This window comes from Protopterus annectens, chromosome 13.part0 (genome assembly GCF_019279795.1).
Source record: "Protopterus annectens isolate FY-2018-M chromosome 13.part0, PAN1.0, whole genome shotgun sequence".
NCBI classification, from domain to species: Eukaryota; Metazoa; Chordata; order Ceratodontiformes; family Protopteridae; genus Protopterus; species Protopterus annectens.
In genome coordinates, this window is record NC_056747.1 from 474329674 (window position 1) to 474357562 (window position 27889).

A 27889-nucleotide genomic window follows, 5' to 3' on the forward strand; every position below is an offset into this window, starting at 1 on the left:
GCCGGCAGGCTGAGCAGAGCTATCCTAATCCCTCACGAGTGGTCCCTGAATGATTGTTGCGGAGAAGATATTTTGCAGATGGGGTCAGCATTGTTGCAATCTATTTGCCAGCTCCCTCAATGCCAAATGCAGCAGCTCCTTCACCCTTTATTCCCTCAGAGGGGGGACACACCCAGGAACGCTCTGGTTCACGATTGGCCCTCCGGTCTTCTCTATGCCTTTCCACCATTACCTCTGATATCAAAGGTCATTCAGAAAGCACAGTCCTTGGGAAGGAAAATTATCCTCATTGCCCCACACTACTGGCCTCATCAGATTTGGTTTCCCTTCCTTCAGCCCTTTCTAATGGATATGCCCTGGATTCTGAACCCAGATCCAGATCTGCTGACTCATATGTCAGGACAGTTCCATTCCCTCAAATTGACAGCTTGGCTGCTTCAGTTCCATCCTTAGCCAGGCTTCATGATTTTTCCCCAGAAGTGGTCCACATTCTGTCTTCTTCCCACAAGCCTTCTACCAGGAAGATTTATTCCAGTATGTGGAAGAGATTTTTCCATTTGGGCCCGTGAGAGACGCATTGATCCTTATACAGCAACTATTTCGGCTATATTAGAATTTCTTTCTCAACTGTTCAGTCAGGGGTCAGCTGCAGCAACCATTAAAGTGCAACTGGCAGCGATTTCTTCCTTTTACGTTGTTAATGAACCCAACCTTATGGCTCATAGGCTTTGTAAGGCCTTTCTGAAAGGGACATTGTTACTCCGACCTCCAGTCTTTGATCCAGTAATGCCATGGGACCTCAATTTTGTATTACAGAAGCTCACCTCAGCTCCCTTTGAAGCCCGCAGTTACGTGCAACATTAAACTCTTGTCGTAGAAGACAGTATTCCTGGTAGCCATAACTTCAGCTAGGTGGGTCTCCGAACTCCAAGCTTTATCGATTAAGCCACCTTATTTGGTGTTTCACAAAGATAGGGTCTCCTTAAGAACCAGTCCTTCCTTTGTTCCAAAGGTGGCTTCCGTTGTCAATATCAACCAATCCATTGAGTTGCCTGTGTTTTTTCCTGAATTCTCCAACAAGGCAAAATTTAAGTTTCATCAGCTAGATGTTCATAGACTATTACGTTTCTATTTACATAGGACAAAAGTGCTCAGGAAATCAGATCAAATGTTTGTCTCGTTTTCAGACACTAGACTTGGGGTTCCTGTTTCTAAGGTAACCTTGTCTCGCTGGATCTCTGATTGCATTTCATTTATTTATGCTTCCAATGGCAAAGAATTACCCTTTAAAGTGAAGGCTCATTCTACATGATCTGTTGCTACCTCAACTGCTTTTCAGGCTAGGATGTCTATGGATATTTGTGCTGCAGCAACATGGGCTTCGCCCTCATACCTTTATTAGTCACTACAAATTAGATCTGGTCTCTCGAGGCAGATCTTCCTTTGGTTCCACAGTGCTCAAAAGTATCTTTCACTGAGCCACCCAAGATCAGGGTGCTAGGGACGCTGTCCCACGGGTAAGAATGAAAGCAAGATTGGACTACATAACATCAAGAAGTTATGTACTCACTAACGTTCAATGTATGTAGTCCATCTTGCCTCACATTCTTACTAACCCTCCCTCCTACCGCCTTCTGGAGTACCTGGAGGTATAGTTTCTAGGTGTCAGTAGTCCTTTCTGTTGGGGTTGTTTTTCTCTGTGCGTTTGTGTGTGTGTGTGTTTGCAGCAAACAAGATCTGGGGAATAGACCTGTTGCATGATGGGATACCTCTTAGCCACGAGCCAATTGAAGACTTCGAGCTAGAGTATGGCCAAGTCGGAGCCAAGTTTCGGCTCTGAACCCACGGGTAAGAATGTAAGGTGAGATGGATTACATACATCGAACGTTATGGTGAGTACATAACGTCTTGTTTTTGTATGTAGTTACTGTTTTCTTGTTTCTGGCATGGTTCTTCAGGGCTGTTGCTTCCATCCTGGACAGAAAAAAAATGCCATAAAGAATTTTGTACTTTACTTGTCCTTTTATAGGAGCCCTTTGTGAATTCTAGAATTGGAACATGTGGAAAGCACCCAAAGCTTTAAGCTGGCGGTTGTAGGGGGCAAGACCCATACAGATTAGGCTAATGTAACTGTGATCTATTAGAGCATCTAGTGTTATGGTAAGATTACATACACAACTCTACTTACATTGTTGGAGACTGGATGGCAGCTTTTAGACCATGAGATCAGTTGGGTAAATGGAACACAATTGGTATAACTAAAAATGGAATTACATATATGACTGGCATTGAGTTAATGTCATTGATTTCATTCCCTCTGAGGCCAGCACACTCATATCCCCTCCTCCTAGCTGTCAATGAATGGTACCCTGCCTCTGTAGCCAGAGAGAGAGACATGGTCTGGCCTCTGTTGAGATGTACTTCTAACTTTAGTTATAACCTCAGCCATTCTCTCCTCTGGGATGGGTGAGATGGCTTAAGATGCTCACTCCTTTCCACCCCCTTCCTGACTCTTCCACAGGACAAGCTATTAAGCAGACTCTGGTCATGTGGGTTACAGTAAGGGATCTGTCCTTCTGTGTCCTAGAGTTCAGGTAATTATAATGAACAGAAGAAAAATGTGAGTAAGTCTTAAATTCTCAGTGATAGACATTTCTATGAGACCATCTCTCTCTCTACAAGATATGTTGGCTAACAGCGAGACACTGATATCTCACAGCAACTCTGTCATTAAAAGATGGAGGGAAATTAAAGGGTTGAACATGTAACTTTTGGGTTTTGGCAGTCTGGAGTCATACACAAGTCTAAGGTTATGTCTGATTATTCACTTTTTAAACTTAATATGGTTTACAGCTCCCTTGCAGCAGACCTCACTTCTGCCCATCTAGTCTGCCTCATGATCCTGGCCATTACCTTCAGTGCTTTCTGACTGTTCATCTCATTCGGTATTCCCTTTGTTGAATCTGATGGCATTTAGGTAATGCTTTACTGTGCCCCCCGAGGGTAGGATTTAGAATGCAGATTCCTGGCCATCTATATTTGCCATAGTTGATTAGTGTTTTTACTGAGGCTGCAGACTGAAATGGTGTACTGACAGAAAGGGGGCATAACCTACAGTAAATGAGGTTTCCATTGCCATTTTCTGTGTATATCCTTTCCCAAAATATATATGTATATGTCAGAACATCCCCTAATTGCATTCCCTGTCCCTCCTTATCAGTACACTCTGCAGTTGCACTCACCTTGGGTTCTGGCAGAATACCTAACTTAAACGGTCTTCTTCCTCCATCCTGGCTTGTTCTCTAGCTACCAGGGCTTGTCTTTGAGCCCTTCTCATTGACATCACAGGTAGGGACAAAAAATGTTCATCTTTATACCTGGCTAATAAGATAAGGAAAATTATCCCCCTAGTGAAGCACTGAAAATTGTGTATACAATATATAGAGAACTTTTAAGGAAACTCCCAGTACTGTTAAAGGGGCACTGGCTCAGATTTTTTGCTAGAGGAGTTTGTTTACATGTATACTTCATCATCTAAACACTGTTCATATACATTTATACCGCAGCCTGTCTTGATTCTACAAAGACAGTGTGTGTGTTAATACTTTCCGCATTCTGAGTGGCATTGCACTCATTTTCTTTTTTTAAGGGTGAGCTTATGTTTTTTCAGGATGTGAAATGCAGCATATATCTGGACCTGGTCTGTTTTGAATTGTCATTACCTTAGATGTAAAAATCATATTTCTCATGAGCAGGGATTTTTGTTTGTTCTTTCCCCACCCTCCAAAAATTTATTGTATGCAGATTACTTGATATTACGTACATGTTCTTATCCCTAAATGATTGAATAAGTGCATTCCCTGAGTTATGCCAGGTTTCTGAAAATTTTGCTAGAGCATTTCAAATGTTTTCAGGAAATATGCTGTATTGTATCACTAGTAAGCGTATTAGCCATTTGGCTGCACTGTTTTGCTGTTCACTTCACAACACATAAATGTGATATTTGCTCTGGTTGACACATTCAGAATATCAGAATCTTGTTAATGAGCTCTCATTATATCAGAACTGAAGTACTTCTGTTGCAGAAAAGGTGATTTTTATTGTTTTAAACATTATTGTGAAACATGCATTTTCTAGTGCTAACAGATGTACATTCAAGATTATGGTGTCACCTTGAGTTTTGGGTATCAGTAAAGCAGTGTGCACCATGAGGTTGATTGTGACAGTGTCTTGTCTTGAAAAAATTGTAAGAAATTCCAAGCTTAACATTTATTTGCAGTGTCAAATTAGAATCAGAATGGCCATACAAAGATGGCAAACCACATTTTGCAGCACATTTGATTAAAGTAAATGTAGCTGTGATTTCTGTTCAAAGAAACATATATTTAAACCATCTACAGTGAAGTATATAACATTAGAATTTCAGGTTTTAAAAATATGTAATATGTACAAATATTGTTGTGTCTTTCGGCTTTTCCCAGTTAGGGGTCGCCACAGCTGAACTCCGGTCCGCTAATGATTGGCAGTAGATTTTTACGTGCCGAGTTGCCAGCCCTGACACACAACCTTCCATGAAGGTACACCCATTCACACATGTCTCTATACAGAAGACGCTCTTGCTGAGAATCGAACCGGACAACGTCTTACTGTGAGGCGACAATGCTACCGGAGCACCACCACCGCAGTATATGTAATGTGTACAAATGTTTATTAAAAAAAAGAGTGGAAATGTGTTATAAAGTTACATAGAAAATTAATTTTGATTTAAATTCAAAATGCAGCTGTTGCTTTGACACTGAAGGTGGGCACACTGGCTAAGGACCTGTAAAAGGTAATTCTCCTAATACGTTTCCTTAAATAATTTATGTGAATATCAAAATATTCCGGAGGTATAACTCAAAGGCTAACTAGGACTTTGTTGAGTGACTATGGTCAGATGAAGTACATCAAGACTTGTCCAAAATCCATTTTTTGGTTTTGTAATTTTGTGGCATTTGATGTTGACAGGACCTTATGTAGTTTGTGAAACTGTGGGTGCATCAACCTGTTCAAGAGAAGGTTTTCTGAAATCAAGTTTACTTGTATGCTTTCCCTGCAGTGCTAGGGTTTTACAAACACCAGAATTTATTTGATTTATTTTGCCATATGCACAGTTTCTCTCTTCCTCTCTCTGTTTGGAATGTTCCAGCTTTCAATACTTAAGAATTATTTGCCCTTCAAGAATGGCTACAGCCATCAAATCATTAAGCAGAACTACAACAAATGTTGACTTTATTGCCCAGAGAAGGAGCACTATGTTGATGTTTGGCTGCATGGCATTTAAGTCCCATGGGCACCCATTATCATGGAAAAATTATGTGCTTCTTGCAGTGCTGCGTTTGGGTGGTAATGAAAGCATGATGTCCGAAGGCTTTTCAGTGGATTCTTGGAAGGTTGTAAAAATGCAGATGGTCTTGGGACCAGACGTAAAACTTTAAGTTCACTTGTTCAGTAAGTTTTGCTTATTTACCTTGATCACTGTCATCTGGCAAAAAGTCCTCTTCCAGGTCTTCTAGTGTTATATCAGCTTCAAAGGGGAGTCCCCTATCAAACTTCTGTTGTGAATGAGACCCAGGGATTATTTGCCATGTCTCCTTAATTTGCCTACATTGGTGAAGCCTGCACTAATGAACAACTAGTTTTTCAAGTCCTTGGGGCACATTTCTATATGACACCTTGGATATATAGGTGGACTGCTTTTATTTTTTTCAGGTGCCAGGCCTTTGTTCAAGCTGTTGGCATTCCCTTTCTTTGTGTTGTGTTTAGAAAATTGTGTAACGTGATGCATTTTTATCTCTCTTAGTCAAGTAGCTTTGTCTCAAACTGTGCTGATGCCTTTGACATATGCCTCTCCATTGTGTAATAGTGTTACACCCCATGAGTAATGAGTTGGCAGTGGTGGATCTATGTGATATACAAGGGGATAGAGAGGTTTTCCTTCCATTTGGACATGTCAGCGTTTTTTTTATAGTCTAACAGGGTAGTCGTTCATTTGCTGGAGAGTAACATTGGAGAATTGTCTTCCCCTTTTATTCTTTCTTTTTGAGGACCCCTCATCTTAGGACATGGCCATGCAGTGGTAAAGCCCTGGGCTGTTTTTGGAACCTGTTCTCAAGAATGCTATTTTTGTAGCTTGGGAGCATTCTGATTCTGTTTCTTCAGATTTAAAGAAGGCTAACCTGTCATACCTTCCCTCCAGTGGTCTGTTTTGACAAGATCATCATTAGGTAGACTTCATTATCTTCTCTAGCATATTTTAGAAAATTGCATCATTTGGCCACTATATGCATGTAATGAGTTCATTGCCATGAATAGATCTGGCAAGATGGTTGTCTTGTTGCATCGAATCACAAGTCCTTTATTTGTCTTATTTCAAGACTTCTCTGATTTAACAAGTCTTATAGTGTTCACTTCCTGACTGATGAACTATAATCTGAAAAATTCTTTGTACTGTTGCAGAGTTTTGCTTAGAGTTTTGCAAGGTTATACAGATAAGCTACTTACTAGGAGACAAATTGTTCGGAGTGGAAAACAGTTGTTAATTGGTAGTTTAGTTGGGGAAGAAAATAGTGGAGTTTATGTGAGTGTATTGAAGGAAGGAAAGAATGTTGGGCAGCATGTCTTGTATCCTGTGGAGAAGATGATGTGGATTTTGATACAGCTAGAATACTTTCATATTTTCATTTTCAGTCAGTGTTCCCTGGTTGCTGCATCATCAGTACAAGCTTTGGATGTGTTGCCCTTCTGCTGTATGGTGAAAGGTAGTGTGCTAATAAAACCATTTCTGAAGAAGTTTCTTCATTTCTTGTTAATTATGAAGAGCTTGTTGCTTCATTGCATATTTAACTTTGACAGACCCTGTGTCTGTTCTTTGAAGCAGATGGCTTATTACAGGTGAAGTTTGTCTTAGGAATATGCTTTTGCCATTGGCTGCCTAACTGGCACTTTTGGAGCTGCAGACTCTTTGGTTTGAATAGTTTTTGTCTTCGTACAGATCCACATATCCGTCAAGGTATTTGTTATAGCATAGCAAGTACATAGAAGAGGGTGGTCAATACTTGTTAGTTTAATGAACAAGAATACATACACTGTTAGCTTTAGTAGGAAGCTAACATGCATCTGGGTCTTGTGATTGGCTCTAATAAAATAGAAGCAAGGTTTATAGGCATTAAGTTACTCTGTAATGGTCCAGTAGCTGATATAGTCAGTAAGTTATAATTTTTATGCCATTTAATTCTAATTCACTGTAACTGTTTACTACCTGTACATAATTATCATGCAGTAATCTGCCATGTGATTTGTTGCATGTGAATGTGTGTATTACTGAATGCCTTAGGCAGTATTAACTAAGCATTTCAACCCAGTCATAATTTCATGTCTTGTGGAGGTAAGCGAAGGCAGTTCTTGAAAGTGTGTGTTTTTTTTTTTTTTTTTTTTTTTTTTTTTAAGGAACTGTAGTATGGGAAATCATCTAAAGGAAATAGTAATTTGTTAGCAAAATGTGAAAACTTTACCAGTCTACACAGTTCTGTTTTGGCAGACAGCCTAGAATCCATAAATGTAGTCAGTTTGATAGACTTGGTTAAAACATTTGTTTGCAAACTGGCAGGTCATGTTTTTTTAAGTAAATAGGTTTGATATATGTCTGTAATTCATCAGAATGTAGACTGAATATCTTTTGCCGCAAATATAGTTCTTCCAGATAAGTGTGGTGTTGACTTTCAGCTGTTCTACTTGTCAATTTTTTGGGTCTTTTTTCCTTTCAGGCTTGCTTTGCACTTATGGAATATGAGAAGGCACGTGATTACCTTATTAGAGCACAGAGGGAACAGCCATTTAATCAAGACATAAACAACGAGCTAAAGAAGCTGGCTGGGTAATATTAAAACAGTCAAGTGCATGCAATTTTCTGATTTTATTGGATGTAGCTGTAGCACGATGTGCTTTCCACAATTCTGTCTTGCTTTTTTCTGTTTACTTTTTTGAAGTGTTTTCGAATGTTACTATTAATTTGCTTTATAAAGTTTCCCTGTTCCACGTGTACACAGAAAAGTATTTTGTGGGAAGAAGGGGCCGATTGTACAATTTTCAAATTTTGATTGTCTTTGTGATTAATTTTAATGTATATTCTTTTCATTCCATCGTTTTTGTTTGTGTCTAGGGAATTGTATAAGTACATTTTTTCCCCTCAAAGTAGGCATATTTTTCTTTCCACCGAAGTTGTAAAAAGATGTCACTGTTAATTGTGCATTGTTTTTAGAATATAGTGCTGGACTTTTATATGCCTCACATAACATTATTCAAAGCTGATCTGAGCGGTTACTCTTATAGGTGGAGACATGATCTTAACTGATGTGAATGACATGATAAAATAAGGCAGTGTAATTTGAAGCATACTGACAACAGACGACCTTGTTCTCTCTAGTTTATCTTCCCTTTAGCCTTTTTGTGAACTCTGGATTTTACTTTGTGCTGTGTAATTAGTTGAAATGGGTAGTCCTTATGCTAAACCCTTTTATTAATTCAATTTTTCAATCTCAAACTTCTGAGTTTGGAGCTCACCTTCTCTCTCACCTCTGCAATCTTGTGATGTTCCTTTGCTTTGAAGTAAAGGAGTGCGTCCGGCCCCAGGATCTGCAGATATGACTTCCTGTGTGATTTGAAACTTCGGCCGTAGGTGATGCTTGTATCTGATGTTGTCCATTTTATTCCATTAACCTGAAGGACTCTGTTCCAATGCTTGGAACTGACTGGCTGCCTTATTACAGCTCGAGATTCCAAACTTGAGCTCCTCCTACCTACCTATAATGCCCCACTCCCCCACATTATCTCATATCTTGTTTGCTGAGCTTGGTGTTTGCAGCGAATTCTGTTTGAGCTTCTCCGTTTCAGCTTATTTTGGGTGAGTTTCCATATTTTTGGTACTTCCTACCTATTCTATCTTCTCCTTTGCCTTGGGTTGTATATGTTAGGATTTAAAAAAGTTGTTTCTTTTTCTTTGTTGCCCTTCTTTTCTCCTTTATGGCTGATCAGAAGCCTTTGGGCTTTAAAAAGTGTACTGCCTGAGGGAGGAAGATTCCGTTATCTAACGCCTATGGGGTGTCTGTCTACTGTTTGGGGCCTGTCCACTGGGAAGACCTTGTGACATACGCAGGGCTTTTCACCCCCGTGATCTGGCAGATAGGAGAAGCAAACTCATTTCAAAGGGCTTGCTTCCTCCTACTGCCACCTCGGGGGACTCCTTCCATATCAGAGGCTCAACCCCTGCTCAAGAAGCCCAAATATTCCTGGGAGTCCAGGAGGCCATCTCACACATGATCTACCTCAGAACCCAATCTAAGTCTTCAGAACCAACATGTTTGGCTTCGAGCTCTCTTACCTCGACCACTCTTCTGCCCGTTCCTCCTCTGTGGCTATAGGGCCGAGTGGTGTTCCCTTGGTGTCTGCCCTGGCTGTGTCAGTGCCAGGGTCTTCTCTGCCGGTGCCTTCTGAGAGATCTACGACCCATTCCCCACAAGATCTCCCTGACCCCCTCTTCAGCTTCGTCTAGGTCTTCCCAAAACCAGTTCTCTAGGGACGTGAGTAACTCATGAGGCAGTTCCTCGAGACATGGATCCAGATGGGACTTGTGTCTGCCTGGTCCACTTCCCTATCCATGAGGCTTTCCCTGTTCTAGCTCCGATTTGTCCCTCTGTTTCAGAGAAACCGTTGCTAGAGTGTCAGAGCTAATAGAGATTTCTTCTTCACCTTTGACGTTCTCCCTGACTTGCTCGGCTCCTGCTGCTTTGGTTCTGAGCATGTCTCGGAGCCATACCATCAAGGTCTGTTCTGAGGGTTTGAGTTAGACTCCGAAGGTCTCAGAGCCATCTCTTCCCCTTGGAGCCTTGGCCTTTGACAGCTCCGCTCCAACTTCCCCCTTGGAGTGGGAGGCCCATTCTCTCCGGGGAGGTGTCTGTCCCGGTGGCTTTGACCCTAGTGAGACAGCTCCAGGTAGTTCAGAGTCCTGCGTTCAAGGTTGTGGAGAGGGTCCTCTCTGTTCCTGTGAGACCCATGGTACTTACTGCAGTGGACCCCCACCCCACTCTGGAACTGTGCCAGAGACTTCTGCGCTATCATGTGGGTAGCCGGTCCTGGAAAGCCTCCACACCATTCCCTCAGTGGATCCCCAAGCTTCTTCTGATACCTCCCTGGAGAGTCCTCTTTCAGGTCCCTCGGAAGAGAACCATGTAAAAGGAGGCACGTGGATTCCCCTACAGAATTCCTTGACAGAGATGCCGATTTTGAGGAAGGTGAAGGGTCTCCCAAATCTCCACCTGACGAGGTCTCCTTTGGAGACCTCTTTGAAATCCTTTGCCAGAAGGGTGGATGGTCCTCTTTTCCCTGAAGGAGTCAGTTTTGTGGGAAGCTTTCAGGACCAGCCCATGTACCACCTAGATGTCCCCCCCCCCACCCCCACCCAGCTGGCCTGCTCATCCAACTGGTGTCAAGGGCTTGGAAGGAACCGGGTACAGTAGAACCTATCCCCAAGTGTGCTGATAAAATTTGAAGAGCCCCAGCTGACAAACAGTTTTGGACCAATGGAATTCCGGTAGATGCCTTGGTTGTGGCAGCAGCCACAAAGAAGGAGCTCGCTCAGGAAAGCTCTTCTGTCCACCCCTCGAATAGAGCATCCCGGGCTCTGGACAGGTTTGCTAAGAGTCTGTGCCTCATCTACCTTTGCTATTTGGGCGTTGAACTACTTGTCTCATTTTACCTAGCTACGGAGTGACTTAGTTAAGGAACTTTCTAGCTTAGTCCTGGGGTCCATATGTACTGCGGAGCGGGAGTCCATTTCCTTTAGGTTGGCCACCCTACATTCCCTAGCCAATGCATCCATGATGCTCATCTCTCATGCTATGGAGGGTACCTCAAGGGCGGCTGGTTCTGGCATTGCCATTAGGTCCCATGCCTGGATGAGGCTGTGCAATTTTTGCGGAGCCTTTCAAGCAGTCCTTCATTAATCCCCTCTCTGATGGCTCCACCTTGTTAGGACCCATGATACGTGACACCCTGCCCCAGAGTGAAATAGATGGTAAGATCCTGTCTGCTGTCAGGATCCATTTTTCTACTCAACAACTGACCGTCTCTAGGAATCGGCTTGGCAGTAAGAAAAACGTAGTTTTGAAAGTCGCAGGGCCCTTTCCAGGACACTTGAAGACCCCCCCCCCCCCCAAGGCAGAGGGGGGATATAGTCAGAATGGTAGACACTGTTGTCTCAGCTGAGGGTGTCCACAAAATCAAAGATTGCAGGAACCTGCCCTGGAAAAGCTTTTCCAGTGGTCCTGAACTTTGGACGCAGTTGGGGGAAGGTTTTCCTTGCACACAAATTCCTAGGAGGCCATCTCACACGACAAATGGGTGCCAAGATTGTATCCAGAGGATACTCGATTCCCTTTTCTGACATCCCTAAACAGAAATTTCACCTCCCCGATGCTCCACCCAGTCAGAAGGGGACGACGCCCAGGAAATAAGAAAGCTACTACAAAAAAGGGTCATCCAAGAGGTTCCCCCTGATTAGGTCAGATCGGGCATTTACTCCAGATTCTTTTTAGTACCCAAAAAGACAGATGACCTGCAACCAATATTAGATCTCACCTACCTGAACAAGTCAGTGAAGCACACAAAGTTTAGGATGGTCACAATTCAGTCCATCTTACCTCTCTCGAAGATGGGCGATTGGATGTGCTGTATAGACCTCAAGGTTGCGTACTATCATATCAAGATGGACAGACGCTCCGGATCCTTTCTACTTCCCATGCTGGGAACCAGTCATTACCAGTTTAAGGTGCTTCCATTTGGTCTTAGCACAGCCCCCAGGGTGTTCACCATATATCTAGCAGTAATTGCAGCTCATCTCCCACTGCAAGGCTGTCAGATACTTCCATATCCGGATGACTGGCTGCTCACCACCCCAACCAGGCATCTTCTGCTTCATGCCTGGGATTACATCTTCAGCCTAGCTTCCACTCTGGGCATAACTGTAAACTGGCAGAGGTCACACCTGGATCCAGTTCAAACCATAAACTTTATAGGGGCATGTCTGGACACAGTGGTGGTTTAAGTTTCTTACATTGGACAGGGTGCTAAATCTGAGATCCCATGTCAACCAGATCTTGACTGTTCTGAAGCCCCCGGCTTCTCTGATACTGTCAGCTTTGGGCTGCATGGCAGCAACCATAACTGTTTTCCCAGTGGCACGTTTTCACATGTGTATTCTTCAGTGGACCCTAGCAGTACAGTTGTCTCTTCTCAGGAATCCCATATACCTTCCCATCAAGCTATCTCATGTGTGCAGGGATTCTCTCCTTTGGTGGATCTAGTCCCTGGAGGTTTCTGAAGGATGACCATTTGTTCTCCCCAACTGCCATGTTGATCACGGACACATCCCAGTTCAGGAGGGGGAGGGGCATTGCCTTGACTAAAAATGGTCCAAGGCACATGGCTGCTCCAAGAGACCAAGCTGCATGTCTGTGTTCCCGATATGCAGTTCTTCTAGCATTGCAAGAATTAGACAGCTTTTTTTCCTCCGGAGACTGTTGCTGTCCAAACAGTATGTCAGTGGTTTGGTACCTCAACAAACAGGGAGGGACCAGGTCATATCCCCTTTGTCGAGAAGTGATGAGGGTTTGGCAGTGGATGATTTCTTCCATCTGCTTTCTAGTAACAGTGCACATTCCAGGGGAATTGAACATCCTAGCCAACAGACTCAGCAGAGTGCTGCTGATGCCTCATGAGCGGTCTCTAAAGCAGTCCATGGCAGATGCAATCTTCCAGAAATGGGGTTATCCTTGCAGCGACTTCTTTGCGTCCTCCCTCAACGACAAATGCCGCAGTTATCTAAAGGACAGTCCCCCAGGGACACTGTCCTTCATGCTTGGCCCTTTGGTCTACTATATGCCTTTCCCCCCTCTTCCCTTGATTCCCAAGTTCCTACAGAAGGCTATCAAGTTATGAAGCAAAGTGATCCTCATTGCTCTCTTTTGGCTCGACAAACCTGGTTCACCTTTCTTTGGTCCCATCAGTTTTGCCCCCAGGTGAAGTTGGATTCTAGTCCAGATATATTGTCATCCGTCGGGGCATCCACATGCCAACATTCAGGCCCTGAAATTAACCGCATGGTTTCTCCACTTTCAGTGATGGTCTAGATCTCCCAGGCTGTCTTCTCCAGTCCAAGACGTTTTGATTTCTTCACATAGAGCTTCCACTCGCAGGATTCACAAATGTAAGTGGAAAAGATTCTCCCTTTGGGCGCAGAATCAGATAGATCCTTTTTACAGCTCCAATTTCAGTAGTTTTAGACTTTCTGGGTTCCCTTTTCAAGGAAGGTGCTAGTCATTCTACAGTCAAGGTACAGCTTGCTGACCGTTCTAATTTCCATTTTGGTTTTGACTCAGCATCTTTGGCCTCTTCTAAGTTATGTAAGGATTTTCTTAGGGGTACTTTTGTTATAGCCTCCAGTAAAGGACCCTATGCCTCCTTGGGATCTTACTATGATTTTGCAACCTTTGGTTCATACTCCTTTTGACCTTTGGCTACTGTTGATCTCAAATTCCTTTCCTGGAAAACTCTCTTCCTAGTAGCGATTACCTCAGCCAGTGTCTGAGCTGCAGGCTCTTTCTGCAAAGTTTCCATACTCTGTTTTTTATAAAGACAGAGTTTCCCTACGTACAGATCCTTTTCTACCTAAGGTGGCTAGAGAGACTAACATTAACCAGTCAATTAATATTCCAGTTTTCTTTCCTCTATATCAGAACAAAGGAGAATACACTTTGCACATGCTTGATGTGCATAGACAACTTTGTTTTTACATCCATAGAACTAAATCCTTCAGGAAGTGTGATCAATGTTTTTCCTTTTCGAATGCCAAAAAAAGTAAGGCAGTGACCAAAGTTTCTTCAGCCAGAAGGCGGAAAAATTGTATTTCATTTATTTATTTTTCTAAAGGTGTTCCCTTACCAGGTCCAGTAAGGGTGCATTCTGCAAGGTCCATGGCCACATCTCAAGCTTTTTGGTCCAGAGTTTCTGTTGAGGACATTTGTGATGCTGCTACTTGGTGAAACCCCCTTACTTTTTTCATTCATTACAAATTGGATTTGGTGTCTAGGAGCAGAAGTGCTTTTGGTTCTGCTATATTCCAGAATATCCTTCCTTAATGGCCACCTTGGATTATGGTAGCTGGGTACTGTGTACCTCAGGTTAATGGAATGAAATGGACAACATCAGATAAAGAAGTTATGTTCTTACCATAATGTTCCATCTGTGTTATCCAGTTTCATTCCATTAAACTTCCTGCCTCCTTCACCCAGCCAGAGTTTATTTGGGAAGCCTAGTAGAAGTTTCTAGGAATGCTATTCCTTTGGTTGAGTTCCTGATGTTCTGTTGTTGGGAGATCTGTTTATATTTTAATCTCCTTTATTTTTGTATTATAGTTGATGTTTGTTAGGAACGCTATGTTCTTGTGGGCAGACTTGATCTGAGGTAACGTGGGGGGAGCGGGGCATTATAGTAGGTAGGAGGAGCTAAAGTTTGGAATCCCACGCTGTAAGAAGGCAACCAGTCAGTTCTGAGCATCAGAACGGAGTCTGTCAGGTAAACGGAATGAAGTTGGACAAAACCGATGGAACTTTACACTAAGAACATACCTTCTTATTTGGCAACTAGATACCCCATAGGGAATGTAGGTACAGGCTTACTATAAAACAGAGCAATCTGTGTGCTTTCCACATTTTTCTCACATTCCCCAGCATAATAATGATACAGTTTAGCTTCTTAGTGTTAGTATTTGAAAGAAGACCCCATGTCATTTAGCAGTCTAAATTAAATGGTTTACTTTTAATTATTTTTAACACCAGCAGTCTTAACATCTACATACTGTGCAATCCTGATGCATGTTGCACACTGCTACAGCTCCCCAGAGACTGGTCATTAGATGATAGGCTAATGGTTTCCAAATTCTTTTAGTACGGATAGTCTGGCCCAGATCTGGGGGTTACATTAACATCAAGACATAGTAATTATATAGCCACAATAAAGAAGCTCTTGCATCATAATGTCCCAACTCCTCAGTGCATTACTGTTTGTTTTTCCAGGATTAACAGTAAATTCAAATTTTAAAGCCATTATTGTACTAACTCCATAGGGGCCATTTGTTTCCACACTTGTTTCCCTGTCTTTGAATATATTGGATTCATTTCTTTCTCTTTTAATTATATTAATGTAAAAATGTCAATATGTTTTTCTATAGCCTGATTACTTTCTTAGCAACCGTCATGAGCAGTGTAACTAGTGCCATTCTGCTGTTGTCACATTGCCAACCTAACAATATTAATTCTTTCTGTAACCGCATATCCTGGCCTAAGATACCTACTCGTACCTTTTCTGGTATAAATCCACACGTTTTTTTCGACCTCCAAAAATATGCCCCCAACCTTTTTCCTATGCAATTACATCTCCAACGTATATGTGATAACTGTGGAAACATTTTCAGTTCATTTGATATGTCTGATTACCTATGAGGACATCCAGTCAAAGATCCTAAAACTCTAAATTTGTTTTCATATCTAGGATAATAGACATAGTCCTGTCCATTGGTATGCTGTGATCTGAATGTTTAGTCTTTTATCCTATTCTTTTCTTGTTATATCCATTTTATTCTTCTTGCCATTTATTAACATCCTGTATGCCCCACTTATTAAGCTTTCTTGTGGCTTCATTATAGGTTCTGTTAGTAATTCAGCTAAACCTGGCCCCTCTCCTTTTTGTTTTTTTGTCTCTCATGTTTTAAAAGCCATTTATTGGTCCCATATAATTTACCAATGATTTTTCTGTCAGCTTTGAACCTTCTTTCCTTTTGCTTCCTTCCACCCTGTCTTGCCTCTCCACCCTGTCCTTGCCTCTTTGATCTACAGTTTGCTCCCAAAGTCATGGTTCAACATTTAAAGCTCTCCATCCAACAGCTGTTGATTTCTGTGTTTGAATTTTCTTGGTAGCTCTCCATTTCCTGTTGTAGTTATTTCCTTAAGCTGCTTTACATGGTTTAAATATTGTGTACTGCCTATTTGTCCTCTGTAACCAAAAGCATGACATCTTCCCCCATTCTCCAGCCCTCTTTGTGCTACCATCAGTTGCTAATATTTTGGTGCATGCTTACTACATTGTGCTAGATAAATTAGTCTCATCTGAGAAGCAATAAGATATAAACTTAAATCCTGCAGTATCAAACCTCGCTGATATATAGGCAAAACAGTCAGTTTTAGGCCTTTTGTTTTCTAAAAAAATAATAAATCTTTCAGTTCCTTGTTAATCTTTTCCTAAATGCTGTTATTGGATGTTTGACTCATTTGTAGAATCAATGGAAGCAGAAGTATTCTCACTTGTATGTTGCTGTATTTGTCAGCAATTTCCGTTGTTTTATTTATCTTACTACTTGTATTTCCTCCCACACATCTCTTCGTCTAAATCTACCTTTTTCATCCATATTTCTGGATTCCTTAATTTTTTTCACATCTCCATAAGAAAGGGACATTTCTATTGACACATATGCATTGGGGTATAATTTAAAAGTATTGCTGTAGTTTTTTTCATTCATTTTACCAGCTATTTCTTGATATGTTTTTAATGGTTCAAAAGATTAGTATATCCTTTGGGGCTTGTGTTTATATTTACGTCATCAGCAAGCATAACTAGCTTTTACTCACTCCCCTTAAATTACTCACTCCCCTTAAATTTAAAGCCTTTTTTTTTGTAATTCCTGTATTTTAAATGCTGGTTCCTGATATATTGCCCATTTCTCCCTTATTGTTTGCAGTCTTGCCTGATGCAAAGTTTTCATCTCAGTTTTATCCTGGCCTTGGACTGCTTATGTAGTCTAATTATCAGATCAGCTATTATTTGATTTAATACTTCCCTCAACAAAAATCCTTTGATAGCTAGACTGTTGGAATTTCCTGCATCAAAACATTTTAGTATCAGCTGCTTTTTTTCTGTGTCATCAGTTTCCGAAGTATTATGAAGGGTTTTGTGTGTCCAATAAAAACCACACTGATTTAAACTAATGATACTGGGAAGAATAGATGCTAACCTCTTAGCCAAAATCGACATAAAATCTTAGTCATCGTTCACCACTGATATTGGTTGATACGGTCCTGGATCTTGTAGGATTCTTATCTTCCCTTCTTCTGGGACTACTGCTACTACCACTTTTCACCAGGTCAGTGCAATTTTACTTCCATCTACAATGTTGTTAAATCTTAAAAGCACCCTGTTTATCATCTTCCCTCCTAACCTCCAGGCCTCTACTGGAATTCCATCAGTCCCTGGTGATTTTTTTACTGCATGCTTCTGGACTGCATACATAATCTTCTGTTTATTCTTCTGGCCAAACTCTTACTGCCTACTTCCGGTATTTGTGGGAGAGAAAATTCAGCCCCAGATTTTCCTATTTCTGCTAGTGGATTATCTTCTGTCTGTTTCTTTATGTAAGACAGCATAACATGTTCTCATCACTTCTATGATATTATTCAGGTCATTCTGTAGTATGTTTCCTCTTTTTTTTTTTTTTTTTTTTTTTTTTTTAACTTTCCTAATAGTCTCTCTACTTTGTTTTAGTTTTTGTGCTGAAAGCTTAGTATCATATCAACATTTTTCAGATTAAGAGCTGTTTGGTGCACGAGCGCGCTTGTTATCCCTAGTCCTGCCATTTTCTGTCAGCATAGCTGATTATCTTGACTCTCCACCCAGGAGCTTGGGAGGTCATCTCACTGGACACTTGAATGTTGAGTCATTTCCAGAGTCTGTTTCATTCTCTTACAGTTTACCCAGGCATGAAACAAAGATCGCTTCCTGACGTTCCTCCTCATCGGTGAAGAGAAGCAGCAACAGAAATCCACAAGCTTCTCACAAAGTGATTCGTGCAAGAGGGTCCCATCAGTTCAGAGGATCCTGGGTCTACTCAAGATTCTTTGCTGCCAAAGTACAATGAGGACCTTAGGCTCATCCTGGACTTCAGCAAAAATGGTATCTGTATGTTACACAGACTAAATTCTGGATGGTGACAGTGCAGTCTGTTCTACCATTTTTGAGGACTGATAATTGGATGTGCTTGGTGGACCTCCGAGATCTTGTATCAGACGAAGATGGCAAGGCATTCAGTCATCTTGTGCTTCAGGCAGGAAGCCATTCAGTACCTATTTTGAGCACTGCGCTTTGGCCTCATCACCGCCCCAGCCAGGTGATAACCAAGTGCATGGCAGTAGTAGCAGCTTGGCTCAGGCAGCATGAATTCCACATATTTCCGTACCTGGATGATTGGCTCCTTAAAATACTTAAAGGGAGTTGTTGGTTCTTGTGAGAACTTTCTGCTCCATCCGTGCCTATCCTTGGGCATCACATTCTATCTGTACTCTTGTTCAAGTTCTGGAATACTTCCGAAGCCATCCAGACATCATCAATCAAATTGTCAGAACTCCTTTAGATGCTTATAGGTTCATAGATTCATACCAGGCTAACTGCCCATGTGGGCCATTTTTTAAGCCTAGCCAACTACCCCATGTGATCTCTCTCCATTTTCAAGCCAGTCAGGTGCCGGCACTTCAGTGGCCATCAGTTTCCTTGGTCCTTTAATCTTCTTGGTAAAATGGGCCATCTCAACCTCTCTGTCGCTTTTGGCAAGATTCCTCTCGTTCTCCCATGGACCTTATCAGTCAAGTGGTCAATTGTATCTCATCTGAACTTTCCTGTTCATCTTAAAATTTTCTATCACCACATACCTTGGTTGCTGACTTCTGATAGTCATTTTAGGTCATCCCTTTATTCTTCATCCCACAGCCATGGTAATCATAGGTGCTTACCTCAGGTGGGGAGGACATTTTGAAGGGAAGACGGCCCAAGGTACCTGGTCCCCTATCAAGAAACCTATCTACATGTCAGTGTTCTGGAGATGAGTAGCTCTCCAAGTATTGCAGCCTTTTTAGGATTGATACCTACCCCCCAAGAATGTGATCACTATTCAGACTGATAACATGACCATAGTTTGGTACATAAACAAGAGAGGTGAAACTTATCACCAGTGTTGAGAGGCTTTGGGGGTGTAGCCATTGGTGATATCCTTGCAGATTTTTTTTTATATCAAAGCACATACTATGTTTTAAGGGACGGTTTCGGCAGGAGCCTTTTGATGCCTCATGGTTTGGTGTCTCAGTCCATTAGTGGCTGCTCTGAATTTCTGCTGCTGGGGCCATCCTTGACCACTTTGTGGTACCCTTCAACACCAAATGCAGTAGCTTCTTTTTTCTGTCCCCTCTCCCCCCAATAACAGTCACCAAGGAGACACACTGCTGCATGCTTGGCCCCCTGGTTTACTGTAAGCCTACCCCTGATCCCTTTGATTAACCAGGTTTTTGCAGAAAGCTCCTTGCAGAGTGAGTGATTCACATTACTGCCTTGTGGCAGAGACATGTTTGGTTTCTTCTCGCTATCTCATCTGAAACACCTTCCTTGGGTCTTGGCCCTGGTCCAGCTTTGATATCCCATCTGTTGGGTCAGCTGTACCTGAATCTGAAATCCTTCATATTGACCACTTGGTTCTTCCAATATGACTGATGACCAGAGATACCAAGATTTCAGAAGGAGTTGTACACATCCTTTCTTCTCAGAAACCCTCTACTAGAAAAGGTGTACAATAACAAGTGGAGAAGATTTTCTATCTGAGCTTTTTCCAGGAGGGTCTATCCCTTATCCTCTTTAGATGCAATTTTATTTTTTCTAGTAAGTCACTTCCATTCTTACCGGTATTCCACCAGTAAGGTCCAACTGAAGTCGTATCAGGCTTTCGTGTCAGTCATGGTCAACTTCCAGTTTCTCACTGTCCAAAGTCTTTTTTGAAGGGTACCTTTTTGCTCAGGCTCCTGGTGAGAGATCCCTTTCCTTTGAGGGATATGCTCCTTCTCCTTCAAGCATTGCCTAGGGCCCCTTTTTAACCATCTGTCACCATAGATGTAAAATTTCTCAGCTGCAAGACATTTTCTGGTTGCTGGAACTTCAGGAAGGATTTCAAAACTTTAAGCTTTGTCTTGCTTACCACCTTGCATTGTCTCCTAATAAAGTTTTCTTAGACCAGCCCTTCCTTCGTAAGGTGATCTCAGAGTTTTATTTGAATCGGTCAGTCTACTTGCCACTTTTTTCCCTAGCCTCGGTAACGTGTGAATACATGTTTCTTTGTTGAGAACTGTACTGCAAGTTGAGATCCTATTTGGACAGGACCAAACAGATCAGGAAATCAGATCAGTTGTGTGTCCTTCTCTAGAGCTAAGATTGGAAAAACAGTTTCTAAAATGACCCCCTCTACATAGCTTTTGATTGCATTTCCTTTTCATTTGTTCCATAAAAGTCTAGCTCTTCCCTTTAAGACTACGACTCAGTCTACTAGGACAGTGGCTACTTCAGTGTGCTTTTTTAGCCATGCTTCCTTGGATGATATCTGTATAGTGGCTACATGGTCTAACACTCACACTTTTGTCTCTAATTATAAACTAGACAGCCCAGATACAGGTGGTCTTTTGGCCCCACCATTTTGTGGAATGTTCTCTCCAATTACTATCTGTCTGGCAGTGGATTCTATCCCACAGGTTGAAACGGAAGGAAAAAGACAACACTGGATACAAAATTTATGTATTTTAACACTAGATGTTAAGTTGTCTCTCTCGCCTTCATTCTTGCTGGTTGAGGTTCGGAGCCGATCCTCGGCTCCGACTTGGCCATCTTCAAAAGCTCGAGAGCTGCTTACTGGCTCGAGGCCCCCCCTATATCCCATGATGCCTGGCGCTAGATACCCAGATCTCGTTTGCCGCTTCTGCTGCAAAGTTGTTCTGCTAGCTCAGGTCATATAAGCTTTATTATTATTATTATTGTATTTTTCTGGTCAAAACTGTAATTGTTTAGTGTAGAATTAGTCGTTAGTTTAGACTTTTGTATTGTAGCTAGTTTCTTCCTTAGATGAGCCGTTACCTTTCTCCAAGAAACTCGTTTAAGTTAGTTTCCCCTCCCCACTTCTCTCCCTTTTCTTCAGAAAGGTTCTTTCCGTTTAAGTTAGAGGTTAACCTTTCTCTCTATCTCCTTTCAAAAAAAAAAAAAAAAATTTCTTCTATTAATTACCGTTAGTGTTTAGTGATAGTTTTCTGTAGTTTTTGTTGTAGTGGTACTTGTAGTGGGTTGTGGTAACTGTAGTGTGTTAAGTTTTACTGTTTGGTTACTTTAACCTATCTGTGTGTGTTCTTGTCCTTGGTTTTCCCCCAGGATGTCCAAGGATCCAAAACCGTCCGGATTCAAGAAGTGTGACTCATGCTGTCAGAAGATGTCTGACAGATGGTCACACTTCTTGTGTTTATTGTCTGGGCACTGTGCACCTGCAGGACTCTTGCTCTATCTGCCATGCCTTCAGTCCAAGAGTCCTGCAGGAGCGCAAAAATAAATTGATACTGAGGGGTATGCTTAAACCCCAAGATTCACCGGCAAAGGTTCAGCCCGTGAAATCTTCCAGGCAACCTAAACCGTCGGCTCCCAGTTCGGAGCCGTCGTTGGGTGAAGCCACACAATCCATCTCGGCTCTGGCTGGAACCGATGTCCCCCCCTCCCAGTCAGCTCCGACACGGTCTTCAGAGCCGACTGAGGGTCGAAAGAGATCCAAGTCTCCTTCTTTGGAGTTGATACATTCGGCTCCGAAGTCACCCCTTCTCCAATCGGAGCGTAGTCATCGATAATCCCACTCTTCTCAGTCCTCTAGACTTTCGGACCATGACTTGGAAAGAGTGGTCAGTAGGCTGTTAAAATCGCAGGCCCTAGCCAAAATGTTGTCCACCTCTCATCAGGAGTCAGCTCTGTCCACAGCTGTAGATATTCCTCCTCCGACTCATCCTATGAGCTCGGAGCCTTAGTTCGTTGGGGTTCGAGTCGTGGAACCGTCTGCGTCGATGCCCTATCTTTCGGTTCCGTCGTTTGCTCCGATCCCTTCCATGGTACCTTCCCTGGAGGGATCTGGGCACCGAGACTCCCTCGCCGGCTCCGAGGGGGCGAGTGGCATCGGACCCTTGTCCGACCCCGCTCTCTCTCTCAGTGCTTCGGCTCAGGTGAGCTCGGCTCCCACATCTGCCTCTGAGCTGTCCCCCTCGGTGCGGGGAGGGCTTCTGGTTTCTTCAGAGCCTGAGCCTTCTCTGCGTCCGGGCAGGGACGCTTTCGAGGTGATGGAGTGTACTGGCCCCTGAGTCAGTCCCACGATCAACCCCATCGGCTCCTCCCCTAGGGTGCCTGCGTCAGCCTCTGCCCCTCTTCCAGACCCCAAGCATGGGGATCCAGCGCTCCAGGACACCCCTTTGGGTGTATCCTCCTCTTCCGAGGCCTCCGCTGATCATTCAGAGGAGCCACCTTGCAAGAGGGAATGCAAGAGGAAGCATGTTGACTCCCCCGAGTCTGTCACATCGGATACCGACTTAGAGGAGTCGGAAGAGTCCCCAAGATCCCCCTCTGAAGATGTCTCCTCAGACATCCTTGAGATGTTTAGGCAGAGGGGAAACTGGACTACCCTAAGCCCTTCCGAGGATGAGTCAGTATTCCTGGACGCATTTGGATCCCGACCTTCCACCTCCTGGGTGTCTCCGCCTTTCGATCCACTGATGTCTATGGTGGCTCTGAAGGCGTGGACGGCTCCAGACACAGTGGAACCGACCCCTAGAAGATTTGCCAAGTTCATTACTGCCCTGCAGGAGGACAAACAGTTCTTGTCCAAGGGTGTCCCAGTTGATGCCATGGTGGTAGCAGCAGCCACAAAGGAGGAGTTGGCTGAAACTTCTTCATCTGTCCATCCCCCTAACAAGGAGTCCAGGACGTTGGACAGATATGGGAAGCGGATGTTCTCTTCAGCGACCTTTTCCATGCGGTCCCTGAATTACCTGTGCCACTTTACCCGTCTTCAGAGGGATCTCCTGAAAGAGCTTGGAGATGCCCTCCAAGATCCATCAGCTGAGGGGGCCCAGGCTAAGGCAGCCTCCCAGCTGGCGACTCTTAATTCAGTGGTAAACTCCTCCATGAGGCTCATTTCGTATGCAGCCGATGGTGCGAGTAGAGCCGCAGGCACAGGCGTGGCCCTAAGAAGGCAGGCTTGGATGCGGCTATGTAACTTTGCGGAACCTTTCAGAGTGTCTTTCACCAACACCCCTTTTGATGGTTCCTCTCTCTTCGGATCACAGGTGAAAGATACCCTTACCAGGTGTGAGCAGGAAGGCAAGACTCTCTCTGCCGTAGGAGTCCGTTTTTCCACTCCTTCCAGACCATATCCTAAGGGTCAGAAAAGTGGAAAGATGTGGTTCTGGAAATCCTAAGGAGCCTTGCTGGACACACGTGGTGAGTTTCCCTCCAGGGGCAGAGGAGGGAACAATAACAGATGCTGCCCTCGTGGCAGAGGGGGTCCTCAAAACCAGGGCAGTAGAGAATCTCTCTCTGACAAGCCCTTCCACCAAGTTGCATCAGTTAGATGTTCACAGGCAACTCCGCTTTTATTTACATAGAACCAAAGACATTAGAAAATCAGATCAACTGTTCCTGTCTTATGTAGTAGGTAAACAAGGTCTTCCGGTCTCCAAGGTAACCTTATCCAGGTGGTTGTCTTCTATCATCACATTCATATACCAACTCAGGAATAAAGAATTACCAGTCAAACCAAAAGGTCACTCCACCAGAGCTTTAGCCACTTCGGTGGCTTTTCAGGCTAGGTTGCCCATGGAATCTATTTGTGCTGCGGCTACATGGGCCAACCCACATACTTTCATTTCGCATTACAAGTTGGATTTGGTTTCCAGGAGCAGAGCTGATTTTGGTTCCACTGTTCTGAAGAGTCTTTTCCGATGAGCCACCCAGGATTTTAGGTGCTAAGAACGCTGTCCCAACCAGCAAGAATGAAGGCGAGATAGACAACTTAACATTAAGAAGTTATGTACCTACCATAACGTTCCATGTTAGTTGTCTTCTCGCCTTCTTCCATGCGTCCCACCCTCCATCCCCCTATCCTAGTGGACCGAGAAGAGGAGTTCTTGATTTTGCACTGGCTGAGTCTTCTCTGGCTATTTCCTTCTGCTTGGTAGTCTCTCTAGTAGGATTTATGCATTCTAAGATAGGATTCCTTTATTTTTATGTCTGCAGTTAGACTTCCCAAACGAGATCCGTGTATCTAGTGCCAGGCATCATGGGATATAGGGGGGCCGTGAGCCAGTAAGCAGCTCTCGAGCCTTTGAAGATGGCCGAGTCGGAGCCGAGGATCGGCTCCGAACCCCAACCAGCAAGAAAGAAGGCGAGAAGAAGACAACTAACATGGAACATTATGGTAGGTACATAACCTCTTTATCTGTGTTGTCATCTTAATCAGTTTCGTCTTGACCATCCCTTCCCTCTGACTTGCTGTCAGAATTCATTGCTAGTTGTAGCTCCTGAGTCCTGGCAGAAGTTGTAGACTGGTCTGAAACCTTTTTGAGACACCCTGTGGTCAATTCTTTGCCTTCCATTAGAGGACTTTTTTGGTGTAGGTCAGGTGTGATAAGGCAGACTTGATAAGAGGAGATTTAGGTGTGCAAGGGATTGTGGGAGAGGAGGTATAGCTTGAAGATATTGAGAGGCCAGCCTCTTATCCGATTGGATCTGGTAAACCCACAGGTTGAGATGGAAGGAAGCAGTCAGTGTGGCTCCAGCATTAAGTATATAACTTTCAGTCTGATGTTAATCTTCATTCCATTCATCACTGATGGGATGTTGGTTCCGTCCTTGGAACAGAGTGGCCTTATAGCAAGCTCACGCCAGCCAAAAACACTTGAGCTAAGCTTTTACCCATAGTATCCTTCTCCCTGTTACCTCAGATTTCGTTTGCCTTGTAGCCATAAAGCAGTGTTCAAGCCAGCTCTCAAACTAAGTTCACCTTTTTTACTTTTTTTTTACTTTGTCTGAATTTCACTGAGTGTCTTAGTCTATTTCTTTCTCATATTTCTAATTTCTTACATATCTTGATCTATTGCTAGCCTTTACCCTCTTTACCTTTTGGTAGTCTTGGTACCATTGGTGGTATGGCCTTTCTCCCTACCCTTTGTGGTATTTCTTAAATAACATCTCTGGTATTTCTTTCCTTTTCTCTTTACCTAACTAAAGAAAAAAAAAATCCTTTTCCCCTTTTAACCTGTCATTATGTCTGAAAAGAAAGTTACGTCTGGGTTTAAGCAGCATCTCATTTGTAGTAGGAAAATGCTGAACAGTGACTTGTATGATGACTGTATATTGTTTGGGGGTGCCCCATCTCTCGATGCAGCCCCCGTACTGTTTGTAAAGGATTCAGTCAACGTACTTTGAGTGCAAAAATAAGTTAATTCTGAAGGGCCTCCTTAAGACGCCCTTTTCAGAGGCTCTTTCTGCAATGGAGGGCTCCCCCCTCCCTGAAAAGATAGGAAAAGACCACACTCTGTACCCTCTTCACCCTCCGGTGATTTGGGCAAGCCTGCCAAGTCTAAGATACCCAAGGTATCTTCGGAACCTTTGTCAATCTCTACTGCATAGACCTCTGTTCCGTCAACTATTATACCACTTTGGCGCCTGTCTCAGCACCGAGATTGTCTACAGCACCAACAGTTGACACTTCAAAAACTATCTTATTCTCTTTGGCACCAAGTGCCACTTCAGTACCTATCACTTTGATGCCTTTTGTGACTGAGCCATACTTGTCCATTCTGGTACAGAGTGCCCTTATGGCACCGAGTCTGTCTACTGTATCAGTTACTCTTGTATTAGCCCCGCTGCTTCCTGTCCGTAGACTAGACAGTGGTGCTGCTGGACACCAGTGCATGGACCCGATACTCCCCATCGGTGTACCCTTTTCTAGGACAAATATATAACCCCTTCCTGGAGCAACCAGACTCCCTGTTGGGGATCTCGACTAGATCCACCAGGAGCCTTTCGGAACTTGATGTGGTGTGCCTTGCGGATCAGCTGCTGACAGTCAGGGGAATACCCACTTCTTCTAAGACCCATCCACTTGCTGGACCTGGGATCGTTTCCCCAAGGACTCCATCCTACTCTCCTCCTTTGACCTTGCAGGTTTGTCCCTAGCACCGATGTCTTTCTTAGAACTCTGTTTTGTTGCCAGTAATGGCCTCGGAACCATCCCTTTGGTTTTCGGTCTCTTTGGAACCAACCCTTCCTCAAGTTCAGGATTGGGCTGCAGGCTCTTCGGCCCAGAGTACAGTTCCAAGTGTGTTTGAGGTTCCGTCCACGGTGCCATGGTTTCTGTTGGCATCGATCATTATTAAGGCTCCTCCCATGGGATCCGGCTCGGGGTGTGACCCCAATTCCGAGGTTGTTGTCTTCTGTTCCAGGTTCCCATCCCTCTTCGGGCCGACCTGCTGTCAGGGCGGTGGAGGAGGGCATTTGCTTCTGAAAGCATACCTCCGGCATCTGAACCCCAGACATCCCTTCCCCCTGAGCTGTAGCTGACACAAACCACCGCCTTGGGACACTGGGAACGAGAACCACAGGAAAACCTTATTGCAGGCGTCCCTTCTTCTGAGTCGTCCTCAGAAGTCCCCACTGAAGAGCCACCGGGAAAGAAGTCGTGCAAGAGGAAGCATGTAGACTCCCCTGAGGAGTCTTGACAGAGTATACAGATTATGATGAAGGGGAAGGGTCCCCACGGTCACCTCCTGATGTCTCCTTTGGAGGCATCCTCGAAATGCTGAAACAGAGGGGTGACTGGAATTCCAACCTTTCCTCTGAGGAGTCGGTCTTTCTGCAGGCTTTCCATGCCCGATCATCTACCTCTCGGGGGATCCCTCCTGCAGACCAGTTAGTCCTACCCGTGGTGCAGCGCTCTTGGAAGAATCCTGATTCTGTTGAGCTGATCCCTAGGAGACTAGACAAGATCCTATCCCCTCCCAAGGAGAGCCCGCATTGGTCTAAGGGTTTACCACTTGATGCTATGTAGGTGGTGGCGGCCACAAAAAAGGACCTCGCCGAAGAGAGACAGACTGTTCACCCACCCAACAGGGAGTCCCGGGCAGTGGACAGATTAGGGAAGCGACTCTGCTTCATCAACCTTTACCACACAGTCCTTGAATTATTTAGCACATTTTATGAGGCTCCAAAGAGACTTAATCTCTGAACTCTCTGAAACTGTGTCAGGACAGGTGCCTTACGAGTTAAGTGACAAAGTTGCCTCGCAGTTCACAACCCTAGAATCAGTCTCTAACTTGTCCATGAGGTTAATATCACATGCAACCGAAGGGTCGGCCAGAGCTGTGGGTTCAGGCATAGTTATGAGACTGCATTCCTGGATGCGCCTTTGTGATTTTGCGGATCCTTTTAAGTCTTCCTTACTGAATGCTCCAGTTGGTGTCTTCCCTGTTTGGCCCTAAAGTGAAAGACGCTCTACCCAGGTCTGAAAAGGATGGCAAGACTCTGTCTGTGATAGGTATACGCTTTTTCACCATGCAGCATTTCTTTTCCAGGAACCAGAGGAGTGGAAAGTCGTGGCACAAAAAGTCTCAGTGACCTTTTCGTGACACATGTGGTAAGTATACCCCCAGGGGCAGAGGTGGTAACTCTTCTGGAAGATGCCCCTACCGAGGCAGAGGGGGCCGCATAACCAGGGACCCAGAAATTCTTTCTTTGGAAAAACCCATCAGCGCTCCTGAAGAGCAGCCCGATTGCTTTCCTCTGGAAGCAGTCAGGGGACGTTTTCCTCTGCACCACGCTGCCTGGCAATTAATAACTACCGACCGTTGGGTGCAGAAGA

At 43.8% G+C, this 27889-nt stretch overlaps 1 protein-coding gene across 5 annotated transcripts in view; it reads left to right on the plus strand.

The window, feature by feature from the left end:
• The window catches only part of FKBP6 (FKBP prolyl isomerase family member 6 (inactive)), a 1232999-nt gene that overhangs the window by 922862 nt on the left and 282248 nt on the right, over positions 1 to 27889 (plus strand). For all 5 annotated transcript variants that reach the window (XM_044054115.1, XM_044054116.1, XM_044054114.1 and 2 more), the window contains exon 7: positions 7806 to 7915. In XM_044054115.1, coding sequence (XP_043910050.1) covers positions 7806 to 7915 — 110 coding nt within the window. The remainder of the gene's footprint in view (positions 1 to 7805; positions 7916 to 27889) is intronic.